Here is a 21,577-nt window from a genome sequence, read left to right on the forward strand (position 1 = left end):
TCTGCCTTTATAGGGTAGGGGTAAGGCTGCGTACACACTACCCTCCCCAGACCCCACGTATGGGATTAAGCTGGGTTTGTTGTTGTTGTTGTTGTAAAAACTTTGTGACAAACTTACCTTTTCTCGGAAAGAAAAAAAAGACTTCATGAAGAAGCATATTTTCAGAACTTTACTTCTGATGATAATTTGTATAGAGTTAGATATAGGCAAATATCATTAGCTATTATACATTTGGACCTTCACTTTTATATTGTTCCCCACCTACCAAGAACAACTTTGATCCGAAAAGACTTTATGAAGAAGCATATTTCTAGAACTTTCCGCCTGATGATGATGATTCATATAGGGTTTGATATAAGCAAATACCATAAACAATTACACCTTCACTTTACAAGGGAAGGTGATCACCTACGTTGGGCAAGTGAAAATATTTGTACTTATCAACTGCTAGTTAAGAACTATCTGTTTACTCATAGAGAAGAAGAAAAAGAAATCTATCTGTCTACTGATCGTTTGTTGTATATTTAGTCCTTTGCCTTTTTTCCCCCCCTTAGTTGCTAAGATGCTTTATTCTTCCATTTTCCCTTTCATCCAGGAAGGTTGACATTAACCAACTATGCTCTCTACTTTGAGTCTGGAATGGGCTTATATGATAAAGCAGTGCGATTTGATCTAGCATCTGACTTGAAACAGATCATTAAGCCTGAGCTAACTGGACCTTTAGGTGCTCGCCTCTTTGACAAAGCTGTTATGTACAAGTCGTCATCTATGTAAGTTTCATGTTTTCAGTTGAAGCTATGTATCCTAACTCACCAGGGACTACTAACGTTAAGTTTGTACAGGGTAGATCCTGCATATTTTGAATTTCCGGAATTTAAAGGAAGTTCAAGACGGGACTATTGGTTGGATATCTGTCTTGAAATCTTCCATGCTCACAAATTTACTCGGAAGTATAATATCAAAGAGGGTCAGCAGTTTGAAGCACTCGCTAGGGCTGTTCTTGGAATTTACCGATACAGGGCAGTAAGAGAGGCTTTTAAGGTATCTTCTTCCAACTATAAAACCCTACTGTGTTTTAACTTGGCAGAAAGTCTTCCTAGAGGAGATGCGATCTTGGAAACTTTATCAAGCCGCTTGACACTCATGAAATCTGTCGGCAATCATCGTGGATTATTGGGTTCTCCTAGTGCAAGGAGACAGGTGATACACCCAGTATCACGGGTGTCACTTTGTAGACTTGGTATTATCTCATGCAAGGAGGTTGACATAATTGGAGAAGCAACAAATTTGGTTGGAGATGTCTGTGTTGGTGAGGTAAATCCTCTGGAAAATGCTGTCAAGCAGTCAATGAAGAACATTGGAAGGGCTGAAGCTGCACAGGCAACAGTTGACCAAGTCAAAGTTGAAGGAATTGATACTAATTTAGCTGTAATGAAGGTGTGCAGTGAACTCCTTTGTCTTTCTCTTTTTGCTTAACGTATCGTTCCTGTGATCCTGGAGATTGCTGCTACTTGTTCTGTTCTTGATAGTTGATCCCTGCTAAGGACAGTTCCTCGAACAGGAATGCTGCCTTAAATTGTGAGTTACTTCAGTCGATCCTATGGTTAAAAATGGTGCAAATCTGAAAAGCTGCAGTTCTTTTTTTTCTAGGGAATTAAGAACGTAGCTTGATTGTTGTTCAGCAGTTCATATGTCTTTTGTTTTTAGAGTAGTTAGCAGCTCCACTAATTTGTGGCATCCTTTGGTTGGCTTTGCTTATTGTTGTAAAATTAGAACTGAGGAGTGCCTGCACCTCATCTTTGAAAGTATCACTTCATTAATGAGGATACTTCGTTGGCTTTGCTTCTTGTTCTTAAAATTTGAAACGAGTTCCTGCACCTCATCTTTGAAGAGTATCACTTCATAAATGGGATACTTGATTTGTGATGCATCATTGCTGTTTAGAAACTTACTAGTCGTAGAACTAATAGTACATAATGTTTCCTCATTCCTCAAGATCACCTTTTTTTTCTTCACAGGAGCTGCTTTTCCCTCTCTTCGAATCAATTAACCACCTTCAACAATTAGCTTCATGGAAAAATCCATGGAAGTCAATGTTATTTATGGTGCTTATAAGCTATGCTATAATCAGGTATCTAAGACTTATCTTTTCCTTTATCTTATGTGCGGGACAGAGTTCGTGTCCAAATTTCTCCTTATTGGATGTGCATTGCCATCTCTTCCCATTCCTCGTTACCTTCTCATAGAAATTAGTTGTGACTCTATAGAATTCCAAATAAATCACAATAAGGCTCCGTAATGGAGGAGGCAATGCTGTAAATTTACATAGTTCTTCTATTGTTTCAAATTTTAAAAAGAGTTACAACAAGCCTGTAAATTGATTTTTGCAACATGAGTGCTGTTACAAGAAGCCACATTGCTCTCCCTTTCTTTAAGAAGCCATATTGCTCTTATACGCCCATAAAGTCCCTTCCTTTCTCACCTTTTCATAAAGTCTAGTAATCTCTCATTATATGAGTCAGCCAGTTAGACCTACATCTACATATTTCAAAAGAAATGAGTGTTGAAGATGAAACATTCAATTGGCTACTGACTTATAAAAACAATCAGTTAGCTTGTGAATATCTAAAGTAGGAGGAAATACATCTTTGGGGGTACATAAAGCACCAGGGTCGTGTAGCCCATAATGGGATAGTCTGGATTAACTATCCCTCCTGACTGGACAGTGTTGAGGGGTTAATGAATGATCTCGCTACACTTGGATATGTGTTTGGTAAATAACACTACTCGTGTGATCCTTATATATATCTAGTCTACATCTCTTTCAACCTGAATAAAAAATTTAATTCACAAGTGTAGCCACTGAAGCAATTGTTCTGATGTGTAAAAAAATTGCCAAAAACTCATATTTTCACCAATAATATTTGCTCTAGAACAACAACAACAACAAACCCAGTATAATCCCACATAGCGGGGTCTGGGGAGGGTAGTGTGTACGAAGCCTTCCCCCTACCTTGTAATTCTCCAGAACAATAAAGCAAAAAGTAAAAGAGAGATAACGCAAGACCCAAAAAAGGAGGAAATTAAAAGAACATGATTGTGGCAAAAGAAGAAATTTTCAAGATAAAAAAGTAGAAAGGGAAAACCATAGAAGAAAACCCAACAAGAGAAATATAGATAATGCGACACTGAAAAACGGGAGAAGAGACTTAACGTTTGGGTGGCTGAAACGGAGGAGGCTTGGGGGGTAAGAGCAAAAGGGTAAGGGACTATGAGGGAGAAAGAAAATTGGAAGAGGAATTTTTGCCTTCTTGTCTTTTAAAACTGAGGGAAACATGTACTCTTTTATGTCTTATTCCGTTGGATTACTATTATGATCTCTTTTATGTGCTTCTTTATCAAGTGCAGACAAGTAATCAAGGCTGACATAATGCAATTGGTTCGTTCTCAGGATTTTATTGAAAAGAGTTTTAATACCATATGCGGCTCTAATTCCTAAAACTGAGGGAAACATGTACCCTTTTATGTCTTATTCCGTTGGATTAATATTATGATCTCTTTTATGGGCTTCTTTATCAAGTGCAGGCAAGTAATCAAGGCTGACATAATGCAACTGGTTTGTTCTCAGGATTTTTTTGAAAAGAGTTTTAATACCACATGTGGCTCTGATTCCTAAAAAGAGTGGAGCCAATGAATTAAGAGACTTAATGCCTATCAGTCTTATTGGAAGCATCGATAAGTTGATATCTAAGTTACTGGAAGGCTGAAAAAAGTGATGTACAAGTTGATAGACTCTCAGCAAATGGCCTTCATAAAAGGGAGACAAATCATAGATGCTGTCGTAATTGCTAATGAATGCTTAGACTTAAGGCTCAAGGAGAAGATGCCAGGAATTATGTGCAAGTTAGACATTGAGAAAGCATATGACTATGTGAACTAGGACTTAGTGTTGGGGATCCTTCATAAAATGGGCTTTGGAAGAAATGGATAAGTTGGATTAGATTCTGTATAGGTACAATCAAGATCTCCATATTAATTAATGGTTCGCCTGCAAGTTTTTTCCCCTCTCAAAGAGGATTAAGACTGGGTGACCCTCTATCATCTTTCCTTTTCATTTTAGCTATGGAAGGTCTGAACAATATGTTAAAAACTGCTAAGGGTAATGGATTGATCAGGGAGTTCAATGTGGCAAAACATCAGGCTTCTAGGCCGGAGGTAACTCACTTTCAATATGCAGATGACACACTAATCTTTTGTGATGCAGAAGAGAGCCAAGTTAAGTATCTTAGAGTCATCATGATTCTTTTTGAAGCCATCTCTCGGCTATATATCATCTGGAGGAAGAGCTAGATTTTTCCTGTAAATGAAGTACCAAATATTCAGCAGTTGACGTTTATATTGGGAGGGGAGATTGGAACTATTCCAACCATTTATTTGGGGATGTCTTTGGGAGCTAAAAGCAAACCCAAAGATATTTGGAGTAAAATCTTGGAAAGGTGTGAAAAAAGGTTAGCAAGATGGAAGTCAAATTATATCTCTTTGGGTGGAAGACTGATAGTTGTAAACTTTGTACTGGATGCTTTCCTACCTACATGATGTCCTTATTTCCCGTCCCTTCCAGTATAGAAATTCGATCTAGTAGTAGCTAACTCGTGCTTTTAGAAGAGGGAGGACCACTTGGTCACGTTCCGGAGTACGGTGGCCAAGACTTAAATTGCTTACCTTTTCTGCAAGAAGAGTGATAGAGGTTTATGCACTGATTGCAAGGTTATTCCGAGTGAGTGGCTATTGACATAACATAGGTTTTTTTGTGATGGACTTGGAGATCAGGAGAGAGAGGAAGAAGAGAGCGGTGCCTGGTAAGCCTAAGATCAAGTGGGGAGCCCTGACTAAGGATAAAACCTAAGAATTGAGGGACAAGTTGTTGGCTAGGGGGGGCCTAGAGGAGTAGTGGGGACGCGAGTAGTATGTGGACCACGATAGCGGATTGCATTAGGATTGCTGCTAAAGAGGTGTTAGGGGTCACGAAGGGTTACCCGGAGGGCCACAAAGGGGACTAGTGGTGGAACGGGGAGGTCAAAGGAATAGTGGAAGCCAAGAAAGCAGCATATGTGAAGCTAGTAGAGAGCGTCGACGAGGAGAAGAGAACCAATATGGAGTGTTATAAGAAGGCAAAGAAAGAGGCAAAGTTAGCGATCACGGCGGCTAAGACTGCATCGTTTGAACGTTTATATGAGGAACTCGGGTGCATGGGCGATGACAAGAAACTGTTCAGGTTAGCCAAGGTTAGAGAGAGGAAGGCCCGGGACCTAGACCAAGTGAGATGCATCAAAGACGAGGAAGGCAAGGTATTGGTGGATGAGGTGTGTATTAGGCGCAGATGGCAAACATACTTTCATAAACTTTTGAACGAGGGTGGGGACAGGAACATCGTGCTTGGTGTGTTGGAGAACTCAGAAAGCCAGTGTGATTTTGAGGTTTGTAGGCGTATTAGGGTTGAGGAGGTGATGCGGAAGATGAATAGGGGTAGGGCGACTGGGCCTGACGATGTGGAATTTTGGAAGGAAGCAGAACGGGCAGGATTGGAGTGGCTGACTGAATTGTTTAATGTCATTTTTAGGACAAAAAAGATGCCCGAAGAATGAAGGTGGAGTTTGATGGTCCCGTTGTACAAGAACAAGGGCGATATCTAGAATTGTAACAAACAACTATAGGGGCATCAAGTTGCTGAGTCATACTATGGAAGTTTGGAAGATGATGGTGGAGAGGAGGGTGAGGATGAGTATGTCTATTTTGGAGAATCAGTTCGGTTTCATATCGGGGCAATCAACTAAAGAAGCCATTCATCTTGTGAAGAGGTTGATGGATCAATATAGGAAAAAAGAAGAAGCACTTGCATGTGGTGTTCATTGACCTAGAAAAAGCCTACGACAAAGTCCCAAGGGAGGTGCTATGGAGATGTTTGGAGGTTAGTGGTGTGTCGGTACCGTACATCAGGGTGATTAAGGACATGTACGATGGAGCTAAGATTCGGGTGAAAACTATGAGAGGAGACTCAAATTATTTTATAGTGGTGATGGGGTTGCACCAGGGCTTAGCGCTTAGCCCTTTTTTATTTGCCCTGGCGATGGATGTACTGACGCGACATATGCAAGGGGAGGTGCCATGGTGTATGTTATTTGCAGATGACATAGTGTTGGTTGACGAGACGCGTAGCGGGGTTAACGCTAGGCTGGAGGTGTGGTAACAGATCGTGGAGTCTAAAGGTTTCAAGTTGAGTAGAACGAAAACAGAGTACTTAGAGTGCAAGTTCAATATTGGGGCATGAGAAACAGATGTGGACGTGAGGCTTGATACACAAGTCATTTCCAAGAGAGATAGTTTCAAGTATTTTGGGTCTGGAATTCAAGGTAATGGGGAGATTGACGAGGTTGTTACACATCGCATTGGGGCGGGAAGAATGAAATGGAGGCTCGCTTCTAGTGTTTTGTGTGATAGGAATATGCCACCAAGACTTAAGGGCAAGTTTTACAGAGCAGTAGTTAGACCGACTATGTTTTATGGAGCCGAGTGTTGGCCAAGAAATATTAGAGTAGCAGAGATGAGGATGTTGAGATGGATGTGTGGGCATACCAGGAAGGATATGATTAAGAATGAGGTGATTAGGGACAAGGTGGGTGTGGCTCCTGTGGAAGACAAGTTGTGGGAGTCGAGGTTGAGATGGTTCGGACATGTGAAGAGGAGAGACACCGGTGCCCCGGTTAGGAGGTGTGAGAGGTTGACCAAGGCGGGCCATAGGAGGGGTAAAAGGAGGCCTAAGAAGTACTGAGGGAGAGGTGATTAGGCAGGACATGGCACTACTTCAACTTACTGAGGACATGACCCTCGATAGGAAGGTGTGGAGGTCTGTGGGTTGACATGTAGTCGAGAGTTTCTTCTAGTTCTACCAGTAGTATTAGTACTAGTCTTGTATTATCCTAGTCCTAGCTCTTCCTTGTTATCACACGATGTGTCATTTCTACCTGTAGTATTGGTACTATTCTTGTACTTTCGCATTCCTAGATCAATGTTAATGCACACTAGGCCGTTTGCTTCCGTTGTCTTATTACTTTGCTGTTGCTATGATTGTTTATTGTTTCTTTTTCACTATTCTTGAGCCGAGGGTCTATTGGAAACATCCTCTCTACCTCCCTAAGGTAGGGGTAAGGTTTGCGTATACATTACCCTCTCTAGACCCCACTTGTGGGATTCCATTGGGTATGTTGTTGTTGTTGTTGTTGTTCTAGTATAGAAATAAGGTTGGACAGTCTAAGAAAAAATTTCCTTTGTCATGGAAATAAAGAGAAAAAAAGGATTCCATTTGGTTAAATGGAAAACTTTGACCATTGACAAACATAAAAGGGGGCTGGGGATTAGGAACCTGACAAAGCACAATAAGTATCTATTGATGAAGTGGTTGTGGAGGTTCACAAGGGAGGAGGAAGTACTATGGGGCATGGTGATAAAGGCAAAATATGAAAAAATAAAAAAGGATGTTGGATGACAAAACAGGTGAACAACCCTTATGTCACCAGTGTCTGGAGAACAATCAGGAACGTACGACTATCCCTTGCTGACAAGCTGAGGTTTAATATAAAGGATGGTAGGAAAACTTTATTTTCGGAGGATAACTGGTTGAGAATTGGGAGCCTTAAGCAACTCTTCCCTGATCTTGAGCTGAATCAACAAAAGGGAGCTACTTTGCAGGGGCTTTTGTCTCTACAGGATGGAACATTACATTCAGATGACCTTTACATGACGGGAAGCTGCCCAGAATAGCAGATTTCTTTAGAACTCTGGAGATATGCAACAAGAGGGGGAAGATACACTCAGTTGGGAGAAACATAGCATGGAAATCTACAGAGTCAGCTTAGCCTACAAAGATCTGAACCAGGATAGGTCAAGTCAACTTATGGCCATGGAAACATATTTGCAGAATAAAGATGCCATTTAAAGCGACATGCTTTACTTGGCTGGTTGTGAAAGAAGCTGTTCTAAGTCGGGGCAACCTAATGAAAAGGGGTACGGTAATTTGTTCAAGATGCTACCTATGTGGCCAAGAGGCAGAGACAGTCAGCCATATGTTCCTACATTGCAAAGGGACTTGTCAGTTGTGAGATTTGTTCATCAACCTTAGGGGTATTAGATGGACAATGCTAGGAAGAACACCTACTTTGCTGTCAAGCTGGAATGGAGGGGGAAAATTTACCACCAATAAAGACAGAGGGAAAATTGTCCCAGCAACTATTTGGTGGATTATTTGGAGGAGAAAAATGCAAGATGCTTTGAAGATACAACTAACAATATTTAGAAGATCAACATGAACTGCATTTCTTTATGTTTTTGGTGTAAAGTTGATTACATTGATGATTTAGATTCACTTTTAAAGGTTTTAGACTCCTTGTAAGAAGAGCAAGGGTTATGTGTTGACTTTTGTTGTAAATCATCTTTTTGGCTTCCAGGGAAGACTTCCCTTGTGTTGAAGATTTATTTAACATAATGGAACTTGTTACTTTGTTGGAAAAGCATAATGCGGTGATGACAAATGATGATACTTAAAAAGGTATAATGGGGATTAGTAGTCCAAAGTGTAATCAGTGGACTAGGAGTAAACAAGTTCAAAGCAGGTGCAATGTTTGGTGTAGGAAGTGAATCATCTAGGCCGGATGCGGAGGACGATGATATGTCAAGAGTTGTAGCCCTGTGGTTGGGGAAATAGGAGCAAAAGTAGAATCGCCAAAAAATAGTATAGGTATGACCTCTGATATTTAATGATGGTAAGAAGTAAAGTAAGATCGAGACTCAAACAATGTGTCATCGACGGACATAAGGTACTACGAAGATCAAGTGAGTAGTAACTATATCCCTTTTGAACCCGAGAATGACCAAGGAAGATACACTTGAAAGCATGAGGAACTAATTTATTTTTTCCAGGAGCTAAGTTATGAACGAAACATGTGCTCCCAAAAAGACGGTGGCTGAGGAAACTGTTAAGTAGTTAGTCATGTATAGTGTCCCACATCGGGAAGTAGATACCTATTATTATGTTATCACTGTATATAAAGGGCGTTGTACAACACTTTAGATAATCAATAATATTTTCTCCCGTGCTTTCTCACATGATATCAGAGCAATAGTAAGAAATTTATCGCTGTGCATCATTCCAACGACTTCTAGGAAGAAAGACCTCGTCGCCGTGCAATTTTCCGGCGACTTAGGAGGCTGTCAGCAACAAAATCATTTTTCCTTGGTGTTGTGTAAAATCCAACACCACCACAAGGTCCCTAAGACAGAGGCGACCAAACCCCAGAAAAAAATCTCCGGAAAAGGCCCCTCCACGCGCCCTCACGCGCCGGTCAGAGAAGGGTTTCTAGCGGCGCGTCTGTCTCACGCGCCGGTGCGTGTACCTGTTTTCGGCCATTTTTTGGTCGACCTTCTTCAGGACAGCCTGATCGCGAGGCTTTTCCGAGCCTACCCATCAAGGTTACATCAGATTCCGACGACTTTTTTATTTTCCGGCGAGCTACAGTGTTTTCCGGTGAACAGTAACAGTGAAATAGTGAAAAGTGAACAGTAGTTTCTCTTACACTTTGGGAGTTAGCTAGGCCTCACGGAGGTTGTTAGAATTTTGGTCGTAACAAAATGGGAACCGATACTTTGAATGGTTGGATGGTTTTTTTAGCGGATTATATTGAGTTCCTTCAGTACAAAGCATGTAAGCAGACATCTTCTGAGATATTCTGTTGTTCAAACAGGTAATAGCGTGACTTGTGTCTCCCAATCTTCACCCTCTGAGTCTTGGGTCATTGATTCAGGTGTATCGGATCATATTTCTGGTAACAAATCTCTTTTCACTACTATTTCGTATTCTCAATCTCTTTTAACAGTCACAATGGCCAATGGGTCTCCAACCATGGCAACTGCAATAAGCCAAGCAAGCCCACTTCCTTCCTTACCTTTAGATTCAGTTCTTTATGTTCCCAGTAGTCCTTTTAATCTCATAACTATTAGTCGCTTAGCCAAATAACTTAAATGCGCTGTTTTATTTCTTGATGACCTTGTTTTTATACAGGAACGCAGTACGGGGCGGATCATTGGTATGTGATGTGAATCAAATGGACTTTATTACGTTATCCTTGCTAAATCACATGGACTCACATCTTGTCTTCCTTCAACAACTTGTCCTGTTACTGATTCACCAGATTTATTACATAAACGGTTGGGATCTCCCAGTTTGTCAAAACTTCAGAAAATGGTACCTGGTTTATCTCACTTGTCCACTCTAGAGTGCGAGTCATGTCAGCTCGGTAAGCATATCCGCTCCCATTTCTCTCGGTGTCTTGATAATCGAGCAGAGTCACCTTTTACTTTAGTCCATTCAGATGTTGGGGTCCTAGTCGGGTTAGTTATACCTTGGGATTCCGCTACTTTGTCAGTTTCATTGATGATTATTCCAGGTGCGCTTGGATATTTTTGATGAAAAATCGATCTGAGTTGTTTTCTATTTTCCAGACCTTCCACGCTGGAATTTAAAATCAATTTGGGGTTTCTATCTGTACATTTCGTAGTGATAATGTCCTACAGTATTTGTCTTCCCCATTTCAGCAGTTTATGAACTCTCACGGGATTATTCATCAAACATCTTGTCCGTACACATCTCAACAAAATTGGGTAGCTGAAAGAAAGAATAGACATCTTATTGAAACTGCTCGTACCCTACTCATACAATCTCATGTTCCGTTGTGTTTTCGGGGGATGCAGTTCTTACATCTTGCTATCTTATTAATTGTATGCCATCTTCAGCTATCCAGATCAAGTTCCATTCTCTGTCCTGTTTTCCCACTTACCTTTGTTCTCTCTTCCACCCCGTGTCTTTGGAAGCACGTGTTTTGTTCATAATCTTACTATAGGAAAAGATAAGTTAGCTCCACGTGCTATTAAGTGCGTATTTCTGGGTTACTCGAGAATGCAAAAGAGGCATCGATGCTATTCTCCTGACCTCCAGCGATACCTTATGTCCGCTGATATTACCTTCTTTGAAACCCAATCATACTTCACAGGTTCAGGTAATCACTTAGATATTTCTGAGGTGCTATCAGTTTCATCTTTTAGAGATTCAGTCACTATCTCCCATTCATCTTCCTCTACAACTCTAGCTCCACCACCTACAGCTCCAGCTCCGGTTCTACCACCTATAGCTCTAGTTCCACCACCTATAGTTCCAGTTTCACCTCCTAGTCCAGTTCAACCCTCTGCAGCTCCACCACTCTTGACTTATCATCGTCGTCCACGTCCAGCATTAGGCCCATGTGATTCACGTCTTGCATCAGATTCTGCACCTACTGCGGACTTGTCTCCTCTTAGTCAACCAATTGCATTCCGCAAAGGTGTACTATCCACACTTAATCCTAATCCTCATTATGTCGTTTTAAGTTATCATCGTCTGTCATCACCTCATTATGCTTTTATATCAACTTTGTCCACTGTTTCTATCCCGAAGTCTACAGGCGAGGCACTATCTCATCCAGGATGACGACATGCTATGATTGACGAGATGTTTGCTTTACATGCGAGTGGCACTTGGGAGCTTGTTCCTCTTCCTTCAGGTAAGTCTACTGTTGGTTGTCGTTGGGTTTATGCAGTCAAAGTCGGCACGGATGGCCAGGTTGATCGGCTTAAGGCTCGTCTTGTTGCAAAAGGATACACTCAGATTTTTGGGCTTGATTATAGTGACATTTTCTCTCCCGTGGCTAAAGTAGCATCTGTTCGTCTCTTTTTGTCCATGGCTGCTGTACGTCATTGGCCTCTTTATCAGTTAGACATTAAGAATGCTTTTCTCCACAGTGATTTTGAGGAAGAAGTTTATATGGAGCAACCACCTGATTTTGTTGCTCATGGGGAGTCTAGTGGTCTTGTATGCCGATTGCACAAGTCGCTATATGGTTTGAAGCAATCTCCTCGAGCTTGGTTTGGTAAGTTCAACACAGTTATTTAGGAATTTGGCATGACTCAGAGTGAAGCTGATCACTCTGTGTTTTATTGGCATTCTGCTCTTAATCTTTGTATTTATCTGGTGGTTTATGTTGATGATATTATTATTACTGGCAATGATCAGGATGGTATTACTAATCTGAAGCAGCATCATTCAAACTATTGGGCGTTTGGATAGGCCTGATTTTAAAACTTACTCAAGGAGAAATAGAGCAAAAGAAGCCATCATGCAATCTACCGAAGTTCAACCTTCTTTTACCGGTGAGTTATCTCCATTTCCTAATGAGTTAGATGAACCTATTGCTCACAGAAAAGGAGTCAGATCTTGCACCACCAAACATCCTTTATCTAATTTTGTCTCCTATAATTCTATATCTCCCACCTATAGAGCCTTTGCCTTGTCTATTTCTTCTGTGTCTATTCCTCAGAATTGGAGGGAAGCTTTTGCAGATCCTAAATGGAAGCACGCTATGATTGAAGAAATGAAGGCCTTGTCAAAAAATGAGACTTGGGAACTTGTCACTTCACCATCAGACAAGAAGTTGGTTGGCTGCAAATGGGTCTTCATTATGAAACACAAAACTGATGGCTCAATTGAAAGATTCAAAGCAAGATTGATGGCTAAGGGATTCACTCAGACTTATAAGGTGTATCACGAGACATTTGCCCCGGTTGCTAAGATGAACAATATTAGAATTCTTTTGTCTTGTACAGCTAATCTTGATTGGGACTTGCAACAGTTTGATGTGAAGAATGCATTTCTTCATGGTGTATATGGAGATACCTCCTGGATTTAATACTGTGAGAATGCACGGGAGAAAAATCTATCTTTTAACAATGATACAATGAGCCCTACATATAATACATATTCTACTCCTACATATGGGATTAAGACATATTCTACTCCTACTACATATGAGACTAGGATTATTTACACATAACTATCTAACACTCCCCCTCAAGCTGGTGCATACAAATCATATGTACCGAGCTTGTTACATATGTAACTAATACGAGGACCAATGAGGAATTTGGTAAAAATATCTGCAAGCTGATCATTCGACTTCACTACGAGTCATACCAAACTCTTGGATAACTGTGCTGAACTTACTAAACCAGACTCGAGGAGACTGCTCTAGACCATAAAGTGACCGGCGCAAGCAACATACAAGGCCACTAGACCCCTCCTGAGCAATAAAATCAGGTGGTTGCTGATAAATAGGAGTTGGCCGAAAAGTCGCCAGAGAAATTTGAAAATAGTGAGATTAAGCCGAATCCACACTACAAAATAGGTTCTAAAACATCACCAGAAAATAGAAACTTTTCTGGAAATCAATGTTCACGCCGGAAAAAGTGCACTGTTCACGCCGGAATAAATAAAAGTCGTTAAAATTTGATGTAATTTATATGGGTAGGCTCGGAATCACTGGACGAGTAAGTTGTCCAGAAGAAGTTTTGTCCAAAAGTGGCCGGAATGGCTCACACGTGCCGGAAAAGTAACAGTCGCTCGCCGGAACCCTAGTTTTGGCGGCGTTTGGAGGTGCGTAAGGGACTTTCTGCTGATTTTTGCTGGAGCGACTGACTGGGGTTTTGGCCAATTTCTAGGTTTTTCTTCAAAATCCCAAATTTTCACAAATTTTCAAGTCTAAATCCATATATAATCCAAGTATTTAACTTGCAATGGGTGGGAATCACTTACCTTGACATAGATGACGAAAATCTCCCTTCCAAGAGCTCCAAAAATCGCCCAACCAAATAAAAAATGGAGGAAAATGACCAAATCTCGTCTTTTAAACTTCACTGCCCAGGTCCGCCCTTCTTCGCGATCGCGGAAAGACCATCGCGATCGCGAAGGCCAAAGAAACACTGCCTCCAATTTCCTCTTCGCTTTCGCGACACTCTGATCGCGTTCGCGAAGGCCGGCTGCCCAGACCCCTCGCGTTCGCGTTCGCGTCCGCTTCTACGCGTTCGTGTAGGCCAAATGGCCTTAGGCCCATCTCCCCCTTTTTTCTTCGCGCTCGCGTAGCCTTGTCCGCGTTTGCGAAGGCTTGCCCAGCCTCGACTAAGTTCGTATTGTATTTTGGGACATTTTGATATAATTGGTTAAGGTCCCGAGGGCCTCGGGTGGATTTTGGAATGTTAACAGAGCAATTTGGACTTGAAGGAAAGTGCTGGAAATTCTGCTATTTCTGGGCAGCACCTGTTGGGATCGCACCTGCGGAATTTGGGCGCAGGTGCGACCTCGCAGAAGCGAGCTGGGCAGAGCTGGAGGAAGGTCGCAGATGTGGACAGCCTTCCGCATCTGCGCAATCGCAGGTGCGATGTTTTCTACGCAGAAGCGACGAGGCAGCGCAGAATCGGAAATGCCGCGCACCTGCGATATGAGACGAGAATTTCTGCGGTTTGGTCGCACAAGGATTTCGGTTCTGATGGTGGTAATGGTATATGCACAGTACCACTGCTGAACCCTGGGAACAAGACGAAGTTGTCAGAAAATTGCACGGTGACGAGATCTTTCTTCGCGGATGTCGCTGAAATGACGCACAACGATAATTTTTTCACTAAAGCTCTGATACTATGTGAGAATGCACGGGAGGAAAATCTATCTTTTTAACAATGTTACAATGAGCCCTATATATAATACATATTCTACTCCTACTACATATGGGATTAGGACATATTCAACTCCTACTACACATGGGACTAGGATTATTTACTCATAACTAGCTAACAGATACTGCACAAAGTCAAGGAAAGATATGCAGATTGAAGAAAGCCTTGTACAGACTGAAGCAATTACCAGAGCTTGGTTTGACAGATTCTGCAAAGCAATAATATCCTTTGGTTACCAACAAAGCAATGCTGATCACACCCTCTTCATAAGACATCATACGGGTACACTTACTCTTCTCATAGTTTATGTTGATGACATAACAGGAGATGACAAAGAGAAGATGACCCAATTGAAGAAGTTGTTGGCACATGAATTTGAGATCAAGGATCTAGGAAAATTGCAGTAATTCTTGGGAATTGAGGTTGCTAGATCAAAGAAGAATCTTTATTTCTTAGAGGAAGTATATTCTGGATTTCCTGAAAGAAACTGGTATGACAGGTTGTAGACCCGCAGAATCGCTCGTTGAAAGCAATCACAAGTTAAAAAGCGGTATGGAGAGTCAGTTGATAATGAGAGATATCAGAGGTTGGTTGGAAGACTCATTTATCTCTCACACCAGTGTTATCAAAGGCGAAAAGTGCAAAAAAGCTCTAAGGTCTGTTGGGGCTTTAAGCGCAGAGTGTAAATAAAGCGTGGGCTTTAATGAAGAAAGGCGCAAATGGAGAAAAACGACAAATATGTATGTGTAGTCCAAGACTAATATCTATAAGCATGAATGTCAAATATATGGACAAAGAATTTGAAAAAAATTTATAATAAAGTGAAATATCAATTGTTTAGTGTCGCCTCTTCCGGATCACGCTCATTGGCTAGGAAAAGTATGCCTTAGAGCTTTGATGACAACACTGAAGCGCCCGCTAAGCGAGGCGAAGCGCTCAACATGTTTTGAGCCTCGCTTCAGGGCTTAACCGCGCCTTTGACAACACTGTCCCGCACTAGACCAGACATAGCTTTTTCAGTTAGCCTGGTGAGTCAGTTCATGCATGATCCCCGAGATCCTCATATGCAAGTTGTCTTTCACATTTTACGGTATCTGAAGTCTACTCCAGGGAAAGGTCTACTTTTCTTCAAACATGATTACCTCCAAATAGAAGCCTTTACAGACGCGGATTGAGCTGGATCTCTAGATGACAGAAGATCTACATCCGGTTAATGTACGCTCGTAGGAGGAAACTTGGTTACTTGGAGAAGCAAGAAACAAAGTATAGTTGCTAGATCAAGTGCGGAGGCAAAATATAGAGCTATGGCCCAAGGTGTTTGTGAACTGCTTTGGCTACAAAAGCTACTAGAGTAATTGAGACTCTGTGAAAAACGAAAACTTTCCTTGTACTGTGACAATAAGGCTGCCATCACTACAGCTCATAATCTAGTCCAGCATGACCGAACAAAGCATTTGGAAATTGATCAACACTTCATCAAAGAAAAATTACAACTAGTGTCTTGAGTTTGTTTCATGTGCCATCAAAAAAACAGTTAGCTGATGTGTTTACCAAGGGCCTCAACAAACAGACTTTTCATACACTGGTTTGCAAGTTGGGCATGTGCGAAATCTTTGCACCAACTTGAGGGGGAGTGTTGATTGGCTTTATTATTAGGAAAGATTTGATTATGATTGAGAAAGTCTGATTGAGATTTGATTTTATTCTGATTGATTGTAATTTATTTTCCTTCCTAAAATAGTCATAGTACCTAGTGTATAAATACCTTTGCTTGATGTAAGAAATACACATAAATACAAGAAACCTTTTCTCCTTCTAAAAAATCTACAAAGATTTCATTCTTGAAAATTCAGGAGAAGCTTCTCCATCTATTTGTTGATTGCAGTGTACTGACCTGGACTGGCAGTCATCATATATATGCAAGTATTCAAACTTCTCTTGATCCTTTTTGGTGGCAAAACTACTCCTGTATCTGGTTTAGATTCTATCATCCTTTCTTGTCTACATTATGTCTTTGGCATCTTTCCCGCTATACTTGTGTGAACCAGACACAACTGGATATGACCTTTAAACGTAGATTTGGACACAAGCTTTCTGCTGTAGGTTGGGACACAATATGCCAGACTTCATTTCTGTTTAATGTTTTCAACATTGGTTGTTATGCGTCTTGAACATCAGTAAGGGATCCAAATTTATCATGACCAAGGTGAAAATGTGGCTTTGAACTGATTCAGTGGTTGGTGTACCAGAAGACAATATGATTTATGTTGAGATGTGAAACAGAATTATGATTAATGGGATTTCCAACTTAGTAGACAAATAATCTGAATTCTTTTTGTCAATGAGACCTATTTGTGAAACTCATACATGGTCTAATTGCATTTGGGAAGTTGTGTTTTTGTGATGCTTAGAGTTAAATTTTCTAAATAATGTACTTGTGGAGTAGTGTTAACTGAAATTTTATTGATTAAGTTCTGAGCATTTATCTTTCTCCTATCTTGCCTTTTTTCTTTTTGACAATGTAGGAGATTTCATTAATGCTATTACCAAGATGTAGTGCAATTTTTTCCGAAAAGGTAATAAGGAGGTACTACAAATTACAGAAGGGGATCATCAGTTGCATAGTTACATCATTTCCCCATGTATTCCAGAGGAATCAAAAAGATAATCCAAATACTCTATGGAACTATTCTTACTCCAAAAGTATAAATTTTGTAACCATCTGTTTTTAACAAAAGAGATATTCAAGTATCAACGACTGCCTAGAAGTGCCCTAATCGCAACAGTGCCATCGCAACAGTGCCATCGCAACAGTGCCTTCGCAACAGTGCTTTCTATGGCCGAGCCTCTCCCATCTCTTCTTCTTCCTAATTTTCCACCACACCCATCAAGAGCCAAGCTCCCCGCGTCCAAACCCCAGTAATTTTCTCCGGCAACTGAGCCCTCACGCGCCCTCAAGCGCCGCCAACTCGCCTGTTTTTCCGGCGAGCTTTCAGCCACGCGCCGGCACATGTGGCCTTTTCCGGTGACTTTTCAATTTTTTTTCTTCAGACAACCTCTTCTCGAGGCATTTCCGAGCCATCCCGTGCCGGTTTCACTAAATTCCGACGACTTTTTCTTTTTCCGGCCTTTAAACCCCAGTTTCTGACGATTGTTTCCTTTGTTCAGTACGAGAAAACCTTCCTCCCTTCATATATACTGTTTTCACCCACTGTGAATACTGTTATCCCGACTATTGAGGCTTTTTCCGGCCAGTTTTTCCGGGACAGCCACATTTAGAATATGATGGATTGTACAGAGAGAAGCTCTTTTTTCTTTCTAGAATCTAGAAAACTGGAAAACATGTCTTTTATGAAAGCTGTCTCTTGGCCAGCCCTAGAACTTGGGGGGAAGATGCCATCGAAAGCTCGACGTAGGACAGGAGCCGCACTTCTCGCTGTCCGAGGAGCACACTCTCAGGCGCAAGGGTTTCTTGGAATCTAGTCTCATTGGGTCTTTCTCCAGATGGGTTGGTTCTCCGGAGGCTGTTAGGAACTGGGCAGCAGAGGCATGGAACGTCAAGGACGGGCTGGAAATATCGCAATTGGGGGACACTCAATATCTCTTTCGTTTTGTTGACAAGTCTCAAGCTTCGGAAATTCTTGTCAGAGGAAACAGGTGGTTCGATGGGAACTTTTTAAATCTAGACAGATGGGTGGAGCATGATGGGTGTCTTGACCCTCGCTTCACCTGGCGAAACATTGGTGGTCAACATGGTGGGTCTCCCGGTGCATCTTTGGTGTCTTGACCTATTCAAGAAGATAGGGGAAATCTGTGGGGGTTTTATTGATGTCACTTGCAGTTTACACGATCTCTCGCGAGTGAGGATTGTGGTGAGGAAAGGGGGCAGAATCCCTGTCTCCACTGTGGTGGAAGATGGCTACTTGAGTTATAGGGTTTGGTTGAGCCCTGAATTTCGCCCTATCTTTATGCCTGCGATAGCGACGGAAGAAAAGGGAAGGTCAGATATAAGGGAGGGGAGGGGAAATCAGTCTCTGAGGGGAGGGGAGGGTTCACCGGATCATTGGATTAAGCCGGAATCAAACGTTAGATCGAGAAGAGACGGGAGGTTTGAAATCGGGGGAGAAAGACAAAATTTTAACAGGAGGAGGAGACGTGAATGGGTCAGTGAGGCGGACTGGAAAGGCAGAATGGGACGGTCCTCTTCTACTTATCATAGGGCCGGGCATGTTTTCAGCAAGTATAGGCCTGAGCCTCCTCACATGGGCCCAGCAACTTTCCCCAATTCCATTAGAATTGATCCTAAGGGGCCTAGTTTATCTAAAGCTGCGCATGATAAGGCTCCTAAGCATATAGGAACAGTCGTTCCTCCTTCCTCTGGCCAAGGTGCTTCACACAGTGGCACTCCTTCACCGAGCTCTAGTGACATGTGCCCCTCTACGGTGGCCGCTGCTGCAGGGGCAGAACCGGCTAAGGATGATGCTGTTAATCCACGGCCCCCCGCCTCTGATGGACCCGGTTCCATCAACCCCTCACCAGCTCCTGGGCTTAGTTGTGCTGAGGCCACACTTAAAGCTTCTTCTTCTTCTAGGGAAGATTGTTGAGCATGCCCCTATTGATGTTAGTGTCGGACCAGTATTTTCAGTTAATATGCCGCCAAGGGTTCCGTGCTCTCTTCCGCCATGCTACCCTACTGATGGTTCTGGACATTCCTATAGCAGCGGGGTGTTAATTTCAGAGGTTGCTGACCCCCAAGGAAACGGTGAGACCCTTTCGGAGGTTAAAACTCCTAGTGCTAGCAATGATATGGTCTTGTATTCCTCTGGTGGTAGCAAGGAAAGGGCACATGTAGAAGAAGCCTGCCCAATTTCGTCAAGGATCGAAGGAGGGGATATGTCTTTTTGGATGGAGGAAAAACTATTAAACTTTGGGAAGTTTCTAGGTGTTTCTGTTGAAGGGAAGGAAGATAGGGTGTTAGAACTGTTGAGGGAGATTGAGCAACAATCTCTTTACGAAGGTACAGGGAGGGAGTTGGGTAAAGGTGTTAAGCAAAATAACTTAGGGGATGTAGTGGTGTATCAGAGAAGGGGGCGAGTGTGTGACAAAGAGAAAGGGACCTCGGCTAGGGGGGTGGGGAAATGGGGGCTATTGTTGCTTATGGAAGTTAAGATCCTTTCATGGAATGTGAGGGGGATGAATGACCCAAACAAAAGGGCCATCATCAAAGTGGGAGTTAGGGAGTGGGGTGCCAACCTAGTTTGTTTTCAGGAGACCAAAATGGAAGTTTTGTCGGATGCGATCGTGAGAAGTGTCTGGGGAGGTAGCTGGGTGAAATATGACTGGGTCCCAGCAGTGGGAAGTGCCGGGGGCATCCTACTTATGTGGGATGATAGAAGCTTGGAGGTAAAGGAGATTGGGAAAGGAGTTTTCTCTTTGGCAGCTCTCGTCAAAGACAGAGTGAGTGGGGTGGAGTGGGGATTTGGGGGAGTGTATGGGCCGGTAGGGGAAAGGGTCCAAGGTGTCTTTCTGGGAAGAACTGGCCAATATTATGGGGGGATGGGACATTCCATGGGTTCTAGGGGGAGACTTTAACACTATTAGATTCCCGGAGGAGAGATTAGGGGGTAGTGTGATTTCTAGAGCCATGGAGGAGTTTTCTGACTTCATCAATGATCACTTTCTCATTGACCTTCCTCTGTCAGGGGAAAGGTTTACTTGGGCCAGGGCGGAGGATTCCAACTCAAGGTCTAGAATTGATAGATTCCTGACATCTCCCTCATGGGATGAGCTGGTGCCGAATGTGCTGCAGATTCCTTTACCTAGGTTGACTTCAGATCATTTGCCTATTTTGCTAGATGGATGCAGAGGGAGGGGGTGCGTGCTCCCTTCCGATTCGAAAACATGTGGTTGAAAGTGCCAGGATTCTGTGACAAGGTGAAAGAATGGTGGACAAGCTATGGGGTATCAGGGACACCTTCATACCGTCTTTCGAAGAAACTCAAATTGCTCAAGGGAGATATTATTAGGTGGAATAAGGAGGTTTTTGGGAGGGTAGAGGTTAAAATGAGGGAGCTTATGCATGAATTGGGGGATTTAGAAAGAGGAGAAGGGGCGGGGGAGTTAGACGAATCTGAGAAAGAGATATTGGGGGAGGTTAAGAGGGAAATAGTCGAGTTAGTAATAGCTCAGGAGACTAGTTGGCGGCAAAAATTGAGGGCGCTCTGGCTAAAGGAGGAGAATTCGAATACCAAGTATTTCCATAGGGTGGCGGTCGCAAATCGAAGGAGAAACTTCATAGAGTCATTAGTTGTGGATGGGGTGAGGATTGAGGGAGAGGAGGTAAAAGGGGCGATAGCGGGGTTTTATGAGAACTTTTGGAGGCCGACTTTGGGGGGAATAGAGTTCAACCATATAGGGGAGGGAGACAGCGAGTGGCTAGAAAGGGTTTTCGAGGAGGAGGAGGTGCACGAGGCTGTGTCGTGTTGTGCTGGTGATAAGGCCCCCGGGCCTGATGGTTTCTCCTTGGCTTTCTTTCAGCTCTTTTGGGACACCATCAAGGGGGAGTTGATGGAAGCCATTGAATACTTCCATGCGAATGGTGTTTTCGAGAGAAGTATCAATGCTTCCTTTATTACTATTGTGCCTAAGAAAGAAGGTGCATCTTGTATCAGAGACTACAGGCCTATTAGTCTAGTGGGGAGCATTTACAAGATTATTTTTAAAGTGCTTTCCAACAGACTTAAGAAGGTTCTTGACATGACTGTTTCGTCCTCCCAGAATGTGTTTGTGGAAGGTAGGCAGATCCTGGATGCTGCCTTGGTGGCAAATGAACTTGTAGACTCCAGAAGGAAAAATAGAGAACCCGGCTTACTTTGCAAGTTAGATCTTGAGAAGGCTTTCGACTATGTCAATTGGAAGTTCCTGGACTTCATTA

The 21,577-nt window shown here is 42.4% G+C and overlaps 2 protein-coding genes across 3 annotated transcripts in view; both read left to right on the forward strand.

The window, feature by feature from the left end:
• The window catches only part of LOC107772939 (uncharacterized), a 51,548-nt gene that overhangs the window by 24,036 nt on the left and 5,935 nt on the right, over positions 1-21,577 (forward strand). For both annotated transcript variants that reach the window (XM_016592394.2, XM_016592395.2), the window contains exons 6-8: positions 596-770; positions 843-1,437; positions 2,019-2,131. In XM_016592394.2, the coding sequence (XP_016447880.1) occupies positions 596-770; positions 843-1,437; positions 2,019-2,131 (883 nt within the window). The remainder of the gene's footprint in view (positions 1-595; positions 771-842; positions 1,438-2,018; positions 2,132-21,577) is intronic.
• Positions 2,145-20,235, forward strand: LOC107772940 (uncharacterized). The gene is made up of 3 exons (XM_016592396.2): positions 2,145-12,011; positions 12,155-12,291; positions 12,481-20,235. Exon 3 carries the CDS (start codon positions 19,120-19,122, stop codon positions 20,233-20,235), a length of 1,116 nt encoding a protein of 371 aa, XP_016447882.2. The 5' UTR covers positions 2,145-12,011; positions 12,155-12,291; positions 12,481-19,119.

The sequence above is a fragment of the Nicotiana tabacum genome, chromosome 12 (genome assembly GCF_000715075.1).
Source record: "Nicotiana tabacum cultivar K326 chromosome 12, ASM71507v2, whole genome shotgun sequence".
Taxonomy (NCBI): domain Eukaryota; kingdom Viridiplantae; phylum Streptophyta; class Magnoliopsida; order Solanales; family Solanaceae; genus Nicotiana; species Nicotiana tabacum.

Coding starts and splice junctions, on each gene's coding strand:
- LOC107772940 (XM_016592396.2), top strand. CDS start 19,120: ATGATGCTGTTAATCCACGGCCCCCCGCCTCTGATGGACCCGGTTCCA.